The sequence below is a fragment of the Falco naumanni genome, chromosome 9, assembly GCF_017639655.2.
Source record: "Falco naumanni isolate bFalNau1 chromosome 9, bFalNau1.pat, whole genome shotgun sequence".
Classification (NCBI taxonomy): domain Eukaryota; kingdom Metazoa; phylum Chordata; class Aves; order Falconiformes; family Falconidae; genus Falco; species Falco naumanni.
The window spans coordinates 5,903,664-5,914,426 of record NC_054062.1 but is presented as its reverse complement, the minus strand read 5'-3'; the positions used below and the strand labels follow the sequence as shown (position 1 = coordinate 5,914,426).

The 10,763-nt window shown below is 56.7% G+C and overlaps 2 protein-coding genes across 13 annotated transcripts in view; one reads left to right on the top strand and one right to left on the bottom strand.

Annotated features, from left to right (window-relative positions):
- Window positions 1-319: 319 nt before the first annotated feature.
- Window positions 320-5,144, top strand: LRRC26 (leucine rich repeat containing 26). The gene is made up of 2 exons (XM_040607162.1): window positions 320-1,493; window positions 2,433-5,144. The coding sequence occupies exons 1-2, from the start codon at window positions 416-418 to the stop codon at window positions 2,690-2,692; spliced, it is 1,338 nt and encodes a 445-aa protein (XP_040463096.1). The 5' UTR covers window positions 320-415; the 3' UTR covers window positions 2,693-5,144.
- Window positions 5,145-5,241: 97 nt separating this feature from the next.
- GRIN1 (glutamate ionotropic receptor NMDA type subunit 1) overlaps window positions 5,242-10,763 on the bottom strand; it is a 40,306-nt gene continuing 34,784 nt past the window's right edge. For 5 of the 12 annotated variants that reach the window (XM_040607150.1, XM_040607155.1, XM_040607157.1 and 2 more), the window contains one exon: window positions 5,242-6,959. In XM_040607150.1, coding sequence (XP_040463084.1) covers window positions 6,891-6,959 — 69 coding nt within the window. In that variant the 3' untranslated portion in view covers window positions 5,242-6,890. Of the gene's footprint in view, window positions 6,960-8,918; window positions 10,141-10,763 lie in introns of those variants that run through there. The other 7 variants (XM_040607148.1, XM_040607151.1, XM_040607154.1 and 4 more) reach the window with 3 other exon arrangements.

Here is a 10,763-nt window from a genome sequence, read left to right as displayed (position 1 = left end):
GTAGACTTTGAGCCCTCTCTAGCCTGCACTGCCGTGCTGGGGGGAGGGTAAACAAGCTTTGGGTAGCTACAGTCCAGCAAGCTCACCTTCCTCATGCCTTCTCATGTGGGGGTTCCTGGGTGTCCCCCGGCGTGGACACAGCTGTGTGATCCTGCTGGGCAGGAGGAGGGTGGTCCTCAGGATTCACATCCCAACCCTCCTTCTTTTTGGCACGGCTTTTTGTCTCCTGCCGGGAGCAAACAGAGCCCAGCCAAGGGCTGGGTGGCCCATGGCTCCCAGCAGGGCTCCCCATCCAGGACCTCCAGGCATGGTGGGCCAGCAGAGACGATGAGGTTAGACCTGCTGATGATATGATTTAAGCTTTGTCCCACCTCAGGCAGCTATGGGGGTCCTGGCTCCACACCCCACTCTGTAGATGGCTGCTGAGGCAGCGCACCCCTGGGGGATGCCCTGTGGGGAGGCTGGAGGCCAAGAGATGGGTCAGATTTTGCTTTTTTCCAGCTCTCCAGCCTGCAGCACACACAAGCGGTTAATCCCAGGCCATGCAAAGCTGGCTGCTTACCTGACTGGAGCAGTGCCTGGCAGAGGGAGGGCCGAGGGCACGGCTCCGCACCTTGCCAGGGCAGGCATCACTGCAAAAATATTTGCTGAAAAAAGTGCAGCTCCACCCCAAGGAAAACCGGGGCCAGGAGCGCAGCCCGATCCGGGTTTGCAGACGGAAGGTGGCGGCGAGCAGGGGAATGCGCAGGGCTGCGGGGAGCCCAGCACGTCCACCCGCTCCCCTTGCAGCCAGGCACTGCCCAGCACCTTCACTCAGCACCACCAGGCTCAGCCGAGGCTGCCAGGCCTGGACCGGTGGGCGGGCGAGGCGGCAGGCACTAGGGATCCTGTCCCTGGGGGAGTCCCAGCACCGGAGGTTGGGGAGCCCTCGCCACCTCAGTGGGCAGCCATGGGGTGCTGGAGAGGTCCCAGCACCATGCTGGCCTGCCTGCTTCTCCTGCGCCCGCTGCCCTCACCAGCCTGCCCCGCCGCCTGCCGCTGCTCCCCGGGGGAGGCGGACTGCCGCGGGCATGCCCTCCGAGAGGTGCCGCAGAGCCTGTCGACCAACACCAGCACCCTGTGGCTTGGCTACAACTTCATCACCGTGCTGGGGCCGCAGTCCTTCCCTCCCCTGCCACGGCTGCTGGTGCTCAGCCTGCCCCACAACCGCCTGCAGCTGATCCACAACCAGGCGCTGGTGGGGCTCGGGGCGCTGCAGGAGCTGGATCTCAGCAACAACTACTTAACCGTTCTGACCCCTGAAACCTTCCTGCCCCTCACCAGCCTGGCCACACTCAACCTGGGCAGCAACAGGCTGGGAGAGCTGGAGCCTAGGGTGCTGCGTGTCCTGCCCCAGCTCCGAGCCCTCTTCCTGCAGGACAACCCCTGGGTGTGCAGCTGCGGCATCCTGCCCCTCTGGCGCTGGCTCAGCCACAACAGGGAAAAAGTTCAAGGTGAGTGTCCGGAGGACCGTGTCCCAAAGCCCCCCACCCACTCCCCACCAGCTGGTCACCCTGTCGGGGCTGAGGCAGGAGCCAGCACCCTGGCTGCCAGCCAGCCAAAGGTTTGCGTGGTCAGTGCCCATGGGGGTACGGCAAGGTTCCCCAGGACCTGTCCTCAGGCCACGGCAGCTCCTGTATCTACTTGGGTGGATGCATCTCCGGGTCTGGTACCAGGTGCCCATGCTTGGTCACCTGCAGGCATTACCTGGAGAGGAGGGCTGGGCGATGTCCCAGCGATGGACTCCCTGTGCTGTCCCCAGCAGTGGCACTGGTCCTGCCACATTGAGGGCAAGGTGTGCTGGGCACTGGGAACCTGAGGGGGCAAGAATAGCCTGTGTATCAGGGTGGGCATCACTGCTGACCCAGCCAGGACTCAGAGCCTTCAGCCCCTTCCCCAGTGCCTCATGAACATGGGTCTGATCCTGCATTTCTTCCCCCATGAACCTCAGTGAGAGACAAGATCTCTCCATCCTCTGTCACCCGCTCCTGCTTGCCTCCAGCTTGGGTGCACGCCTGTCACTTGTGCTGGCTGGGACCTTCTGTGGCAGCTCCAGGCTGGCTGCTCACTGCTCCCCACATCTGTTCCCTGGGAACCAGGCCCACACCACCTTACCTGTCCCATTCATTGTCCTGCCCCAAACCCATTTTCCAGTGCCCCTTCCGGCACTGTGCCCACCTCCCCATGCCATTCCACTCCCTGGGGTGCAGGACACAGATGAGCCCTGAACCCTCACTACTCCTCTTGTTTATACCCTGCCCTGGGTGAACCTGACCCCTGACCTCCTGCCCTGGTCCTGGCTGTCCCACATAGACCTGCAATCCCCTCTGTCCTTGACACCAGCCTTGTCCCAGCTGCCAGGTGTGCCCATCAGAACTGCTTTTCTCTTCCAGAGAAGACTTTGCTCCTCTGCAGAGTCCCAGAGCAGCTGAACAACTATCCGATCATGGCCTTTGGGAATGAGTCCTTCAGTCAATGTCAGGAGACCTCACTGTCTGCCAAGCACTATGTCGCTTTCTTGATCATTGGACCGTTCTCCTTCATGGCCAGCATCTTCTTCTGCACCTTCATGGGCTCCATCATAGTGATTTACCACAACCTGAGCAGGGAATCCCACTTCTGGAGGAGACCCCGCATCTGCAGGGGCTACTGAGGCAGGGTGACCAGGCTTTAGCCCTGGGCAGCCTTTGGTTCATGCCCTTCAGCTGTCTGCATCCCCCTGTTGCAAACATTTCCCTGTGGACCAGCGAGAGGATGCTCTGTTCCTGGAAATCACTTTCCTTCCTCCTCCCGGAGCCCCCCGAGATGATGCCAAGCTCCCTCTGCCCTGCTGCGGGGGGGAGCAGCCTCCAGCTCAGACCTGCTGCAGGGCACGGTCTGACCACAGATGCTCTCCATGTTACAGGAGGCTCAGACCTTCCTGGGGATGGATGGGTGACTGTTCTCCTCCAGCTCACCCTGTCCTGCCCCATGGTCCGGGGCCCTCAGTGTGCATTTCAGGATGCATCACCATATGTCTCCATGTGCCTTTTGGTGCTTCCTGAGAGCCACTGTGCATCTCAGGACACACCATATTCCTCTGGGTGCCTTTCAGTGCAGTGCAGAAGTCTCCGTTTGCCTTTTGGAGCAGCCCAGGAGCCTCTGTGTGCCCTTCCGTTTGCCCCCAAACCCCCCTTGCACCTTTGGTGCCCCCAGCACTCCCAATCTGCCATTCAGTGACCCCAGCAGCCTCAGCATGCCTTTCCATGCCCTCGAGACCCCTTGGCTCTACTTTTCTTGCATCCAAATGCCATCTGTTTGGCTTTCTATGTCCTGACAGGCACTGGTTTGCCTTTTGGTGTGCTCCAGAGCTCTCCACGTGCCTTTTGGTGCACCTGAAGATCTCTGGGTGTTTTGGGGGCACTCCGGAACCTCCATGGAACTTTCAGAAAGCTCCAGACCCCTCCGTGTACTGCCCAAGGACAGGACAAGTTGCAAAATACTTGTTTTGATAGTTTTTTGTTGTTTGGGTTTTTTGGGTTTTTTTTTTTGTTTTGTTTTGTTTTTGTTTTTTTTTCGTTGAGGCATGGCTGCTGGTGCTGAGGAGGCTCAGTCAACAACCAAGATCTAGGATGAGGCTGAGGTTATGGTGAAGGTTGGAAAAAGGCAAAGCCCCGAGCTCCCACTGATGTCATTTGGCAAAGGGGCTGCCAAAGGATGCGTGAGGATGCACAGTGGTTCCTCCCCTAATAGCTTTTTCCTAGGCTAAAGCTCATCCAAGGCCAAAGTCTAGGGTTAGCTCTGTGACAAAAAAGCCCATGTAGGTTTGCAGCACAGAGTCTGCAACCTTGGCTGCTGCCTCCCCTCCCATCACCTACCAGAAGGGGCTGGGGCTGCCCTCGCATCCCCCCACCCTGCTGCCTCCTGCCCTTCCCTCCGGAAACACTTCTCCCCTGCATTGCATGGAAACGCTTAGTGAGTGTACTGGGAGGTGGCCTGGAAGAAGCTGGAGTTGTGCTCCAGGGGAAAGCACAAGCTGGGGTGACAAAAGTGTCTCTCAAGGAGGAGCAACAACCCTTTCCAGCCTGAGCTCTTACCCATTGCAATGTGCTAATAGCCCCGAAGAGATGATTGTGGCCACCCGCCTCCCTCTGTTGGCTCAGTCTCTTGCCCATTAAAGAGCTGTGGGACAAGACAGGGATGCAGTGGGGGTCGATGCATCTTTTGGCAAGGGTTACACAAATCATACAGAAAATAAACCAAATGTCGGTTCCGTTGTGGCTTGCTCTCATTTTGACTTTCAAGAGAGAAACCTTTCAATTGCCACACAGCTCTTCCTGCAGCGCCTGTCCCCGGCGAGGGCTGTGGGATGCTGGCGAGAGCAGCAGCTCCTCCAGTGCTACCAGCCCTGCAACCAGGGTGGTGGCAGGACCTCTGCCAGGATCAGCCCCTTGCACGGCGCCTTTCCCAGGAGCAATTCCAGTTCTGCCAGACCCTCTCTAGTAACAGCGCTCAGTGCTTCCCAAGAAGGCCTGGGCTTCCCATTTGGAGCCAGGGCCTCACCTGTCATCCTGCACGGGCACCTGAGCCCTGCTCCTCCTCCCAGGTTGTCCTGAGGCTGAGACTCCAGTGGATGTTGGGCTGGTGGTCTCAGCACATGGGGACCATGCTGTGACTGAGAAGGGTGCCACTTCAGTTCAGCCCAGGAGAGCTGCCTCTCTGGTTTGCAAATCCCTCGGTCACCTCCCTATGGATGGACTGATGTGCAGGGACTTCCCTAGATGCCTTCATCTCTGCAGTCAGCCCTCTGCTTCCAAAGGCCAGCCCCACTGGCAGTGCCCCACGGCTCCCAGGAGCTGGGGAACACAGCAGTGGCAGGGGACCATTTTCCCCTGGATGGAGGTGGGTGAGAGCCAGCTGGCATCATGCTGGCATTTGAACAATTTCAGACTGTCCCTGCACCCCTGCTGCAAGGCCTGTAGCCCCACACTGGTTGTTTAGGCTGCCCATCAGCCTGGCATCCCAGAATGGTGATGCCCCTTCCATCTGGGTCTTCCCTGCAGCTCCTGGCCTGGCCTCATGGTCCCTCCCCATCTCTCCACCTTTTACTGTTTGCAAGCCCTGCAGCAGTGCTGGGTGAGGCTCTGATTCAGCATGGGGCTCCCTGCCAGCTTTGCCAGAAGGCAGAGACGGAAAGAGGCACACGGCACTGGAATGAACCACTTCATGATCCAGTCTAGACTTTACTGAGCTCTTGCAAAAACTTGATATTAATGTTACATTGACGTATAAAGTAGAATGGGTCCAATTTCTCAGCTGGAGTGAGATGAACTTGATGGAGCCACTTCAGTCAGTGGAATGATGCTCACAGACCTCAGCTGCCATCTGAAATTCCTGCCTGCAAAGGCTGTCTGCCCTCAGGGGGAAGCCACATCTTCTCGGCTGGGGCAAGAAGGCAGTTCGTGCTGCTGGGGCTTGGTACCACGTTGCAGGCGGCGTTTCCACCTTTGCAGGAGGCAGGATGCAATGTTACCCGTGCACGTGCTATAGCTGCTCATCACCAGCCTGGCTGGTGCCAGATGCTTCCCCAATGCTGGTGTCTCCGTACCCACTCGCAGCGCCCATGGGGAGGGTGCTTAGGGATGCTGGCACATGGGCACGTATGCTTGAGGGGAGGAAGGTGTGGGGAGGAATGGTGTCAGCCTGTCTTGTTGGGTTCCCTTCTCCTCAACTGGGATCCAGTTTCCATGTCTCCAGGGTCAGGCAGATGCAGCCACATAAGCTGGGACTTCAGAGCTGCCGCGGGAGCTGCTGGCAAGCTTGAACTGCAGTGTGTGTGGCAGGGAAGCTGCCAGTGCCCGCTGTGGTGCCCTGGCAGTGCAGGCAGGCTGGGTGGCTGCTGCAGACACCACAGCCCACAGCCAGCCACGACCGGCCAGCACCATCTCTCCTTGCATTGCTGTTGCTGAGGCAGTGTGGAGCTTGGCTAAAGGTCAATGCAACCATCCAGAGCCATTCCCTGTGGAGATATTCCTGGCCAGGAGATCCATGGTGTGAGAGCTACATGCTGGCCATGGCCAGGTCCTGGGGATGTCTTCTGTGCAGGAGATGCTGGGAGTCAGGATCTTGGCTGACAGCATGTTATGAGCTCCGTAGTACCACGTTTAGCACAGGAGTGTGGGCTGCAGGTCTGGGAGCACTCCTGCTGCAAACAGACCACATACAGGAGCCAAGTCATAGCCACAAGCTGATGGGAGGGAGGAGCAGGGGGGTCCATCCCCTGCAAGGTGTGGAACACACATCTTTCAGCTCCTGCTGCAGAGGCGGGGGTCACTGGGCACAGCAGGTGCATGTGCCCAACCCGCTGAACTGCGCCGGCTGTTCCAGTTGCTCAGGACCACAAGCACAGCGCACTGAAGCCCTCTGGGGTGGTGGGAGACGTGGAGCACACATCTGAGGGGCTGTGCATGTGCTGAGAAGCCTGAAGCCTGCAAAGTGAAGCACAGGTTTGTAGTGTGGCACCAGCTCTTCCCTGCTACCGTGGGAGAGCAGGCACCATGTGCCTTTCAAAGTCCTTTCCCCTTGCACATAGCCAGTCAGTGGCAATACTGAATATCAACAGCACTGTTGGAAGCAATTATCTCTGTACAGTGAAGTCCAAACCGTGTCCTGGTTCTGCCGTGCATTCTGGGGCACGAGCATGGCAGCAGGCCTAGGAAGGGAGGGAGATATACAATGAAGTCACTGTGTACGGATGAAGGATGCTTTCCTCCCATCTCACCCAGAAGAACCCATCAGTGTCCCTTGAAAGGCAGTCCTGGCTGTGCCTTCCTACTGTGTTGGGCAAGGACTGATGGCCCTCGGGGAGAAGGTCACACCACAGTGCTGACTGAGGGGTCGGAGAGGTTGAGCTGGCCGGTGATGTCGGTGGGGTGATATTGCTGCAACACACAAATACACAGACAAGGAGAAAGAAGTGTTAGGCAGTTCTGGCATTTGCCCCCACCTCTACTTACATCTCATGTGTCCCTACAGGATATCTCTTGGGGCGATGCAACGGCCCAAAACGTGCTGCTGGCTGAGGTCCCCTTCCCAATGCAATCCAAGCTTGTGCAGAGGTCGTTGCAGACGCTCTCCAAGCACCCTACAGTTGGACAGGGAGGACACCCAGGAGCGCGGCGCAGCTTTCGCAGAGCATGGCAGCCGTGTCGCCTGCTGAGCGAGCCCCTCTCTGCTCTGGGAGAGCTACAAAACAAAGCCTGTGACTCATCAGCCCAGCCCACGGCTGAACCTGTGTTTGGAGGGTCTGGCTGGGTTTCGGCATCTCTGGTGCCAGATCAAGCTGTGCTTTGAGGCCAGGGCGTTTCACCTCCTTGCTTGAATGACACTGCTTTGACTGTCCTTTCATGCAGGTGAGGGGACGTGCGGTGTGGTTGTCTTGCAATAAACTGTAGCGTCAATTGCTAATGTGAAAATACAGCCTGTGTTGGAGATGTGGCCTGAATTTGGGGTTCTGCGTTCCCTGCGGACTGGGGGGCTTGGCAAACGCTCCCTGGGAGAGACCTCCCCAGCTGTAGTCCCACCGGCAAGCAAACAGGGAGAGCAGAAATACTCTTCAACAGGCAAGAAAAAAGGTCTGTCCTACCCAGGCAGGGATTTACAACTGGGCAATGATTTTCTCCCTTCCTCCTTCCCTACTCCCTTGCTCTGCCAGTTCCACTCTCCTAACTCCAAACCCTGAACTGGAAGCCCTGTCCAGCCTTGCTACGAGAGCGGGTGGCACGGAGCATCTTGTGCTTCTCTCTGAGGATCTGCATCGGTGCCGGGGCAGGAAAGGGTCTCGGCGGGTCTCGTGTGCTGCAGCGCAGACCCTGTCCAGTGACGTTTACCTGGCCCTTACACCATGCCACCCCGCGGGGCTGCCGTTGTGCTGGGCTCCCGGGGGGCTCCTCAGGGACGGGGTTTTGCCCGTCTTGTGTTGGTCAGTGGTGACCGTGGCCCCGGCGGTGCTGCTGGAGGCTCTGACACTGTGGCTACCCTGCGTGGCTCTACACCCTGCCTCCTGCCACAGGGAGGCCTGGGGTCCCCCCAGGCATTGCGTGGGGTCCTCGGGACTGCCCTGCTCTGCCCGGTTTTGTGCTTCACCAGGACCCCCTCAGCGGGGAGCTGCTGGGGCAGGGGCGGGAGCCGGCATGCTCCCGTCTCTCCGGTACACATGCTGGGGACGTGTTGACACCTAGGGAGCATCTCATAGGATCATTCTTTCATTCAGGGGACTATTAATACTAAAGCGGAGGCTCTGAGAAATTCCTTGCTTTGCTAAGCGGCAACACCTTGGCCGTGCCTGTTTGCACAGAGAACGGCCGAGGTGACCCTGCAGTCACTCTGCCGCTCTGGGGGGAGCTTTTTGTGGCTATGCAAAAAAACCACCCCTCTCTCCCAAAAATGTGTGCAGCCACCCCCTCCTTGCAAAAAAATTTAGGATTCCAGCTACATGCAATCTTTCCATAGCAAAATGGCTGAAGGTGTGCGCTCGCGGGATGGGGCTTGATTCCCACAGGGAGGAGAGGCGACTGGGAAAGGGGAGAGGCTGGGTGACTCACTGGTGGAAAAGACTTGAGATACAAAAGAGAAGAGGGCGGAATAAAGGTCCTTTGTTAAATATCCTGCCTGATGCAAATGGGGGGGAAAAAGTGGTGTGTGCGTATGTGTATGTGTGTGTGTGTGCGCGTGTGCCTTGGTGCACGTGTATGTGTGGCTGCTGCAGTGGAAAGCTGGAGGTCTAGCAGGGCAGGCTGGGGCGTTCTGGCCTCTCCGCACAGCTCTAGGGGTGGCAAATGCGAAAATAACCAAGCGAAGTGGGGAATCTGGCCAGAAAAATTAAAATACAAGAGCATAGCTTTTGATTTGAAAGCATATCTCCTCCAATCACAGAGTTATCACAGGGTAACATTCTCATTTACTTTTTTTTTTTTTTTTTTGTGTAGAGTTCATGCATGCAATTTTTAATAATAAAAATAAAAAAAAAAGGAAAAGAAAAAAAGCAAGAAAACTGTCATATCAAAACTATGGTAAAGTAGAACTAATGCTAGAAGCACATATCAGTAATTTAGGGTAAATTATGTTACAGGGATGGTGCAATTATCCCCAAACTAAACATTATAAAGCCAAGAAATTAATCAATATTAACCGTAGAAGAGACTCAAACATGTTAAGGTATGGAAGTGAAGTGAAGGCACCAAAAACTTTAAATGACAACCAGGAAGAAAATATAGACAAGAACTTAATATGTCTTTAAAAATGACTTCAAACTAATCTGGGCTCAATGGTAGTCCCTGACTGGTGGAAGATTTTCTGGAAGAATTCTGGGGTTTGGGTTTGTTGGTTTTTTTTTTTTCAATTAAAAATTAGGATTCTAGCTAAACGCAATCTTGCTGTAGAAAATGTCAACTTTCCTTAAAAAAAAAAAATAGTTGCCTTTGACCTATTTTTGGTTCTTTTGGGTCAAAAACTAGGTTCTTTTTCAGCCAAGAAGCATTTGACTTTGGGGCGGCTGATCCTTCACTGAAAAGGTGACCTTTTCCATGAATCCCCTCAGTTCTCGACCAGCTCTGGCACCATCCCCATGGCTGCAGGGCGAGCATCGCCTGGCAGTGCCGGGCCCTCGCTTGGCGGTGACGTGGGACGTGTGTCATGCTGTGCCTGGGGGGGATGCCCGCGGGCTGGTGGTGTGACTCTGTGGGGGCTGATGACGTCTGCAGTGGGGGGGCTAAGGGACCTGTGCACCTCGTTAAGTGTCTGTACGAAATGTGCCGGCTCGGAAGGTGTCTGTGTGGTTTATGCGTCTCACATGGCTTCTGTGGGGTTGCAGTATCGTGGGTGGCTGCGATGGATGGCAGTACGTCAGCTCTGCGAGTGCTATTCGAGTTGCAGGAGCTGCCTATGGGGAACACATGCATCTCCTCCTGGGGCGGTGGGGATGATGTGCCGCGGAGAGGCTGTGCAGCTCGGGTGATGGTGGGCGCTAGGACGTTCAGAGTGGGGTGGTAGCTTCCCAGGGCTGTCTTGGCTCCATGGTGCCAGCCTGTCTCTCTGGCACTCCTGAGGGACCATTCTGCAGGGCTGCAGAGCAGAATCCATTTTTAAAACTCCCGACAACGAAAAGGAAAGAAGCAAGGCCACCAGGTTTGCGTCTTTCGCTCGCTAGCCAGGAGAGCCCATGGGGCTGGGGTCAGCCTGGCCTTCCAGCCCCATGGGCTCTCAAGCCTTGCCCCATCTGAGACCTGGTGTGGGCCTGCGGCTCTGCTGAGCATCATGAAACAGAGCGCCTCGCTGCTTTCTCATCTTTACAAGGACCCCAGGCAACGTGTCCCAGCATGCTACGTACTCATGGGGCCTTCCACAGCAGGAGGGCACTGGGGTCTCTGAACCAGGGCTGCTGCATGGAAATGGAGGGCACCAAATGGCAGGCTGTGACATGAGCTGGTGGCAGCACCCTCCTGCTGGCCACTCACCCTGCAGAGCAACCAGCAGGTCTGCCCAACATCACGACAAAGCTCGCTCCACCACGGACCTCCTGCAACAGCCAGACCTTGGACCTGCTAGCTTCCATCTTGGCCATGTTGGCTTGGATATTGGCCGCACTAGCCTGTTCTTGACCCAGCTAGCCTGATTCCGAGGGGAACGTGTCCTAGGACCCTGACCACATCACCCCATGGGAGGCAGAAGACTGCAATATGCTCCCA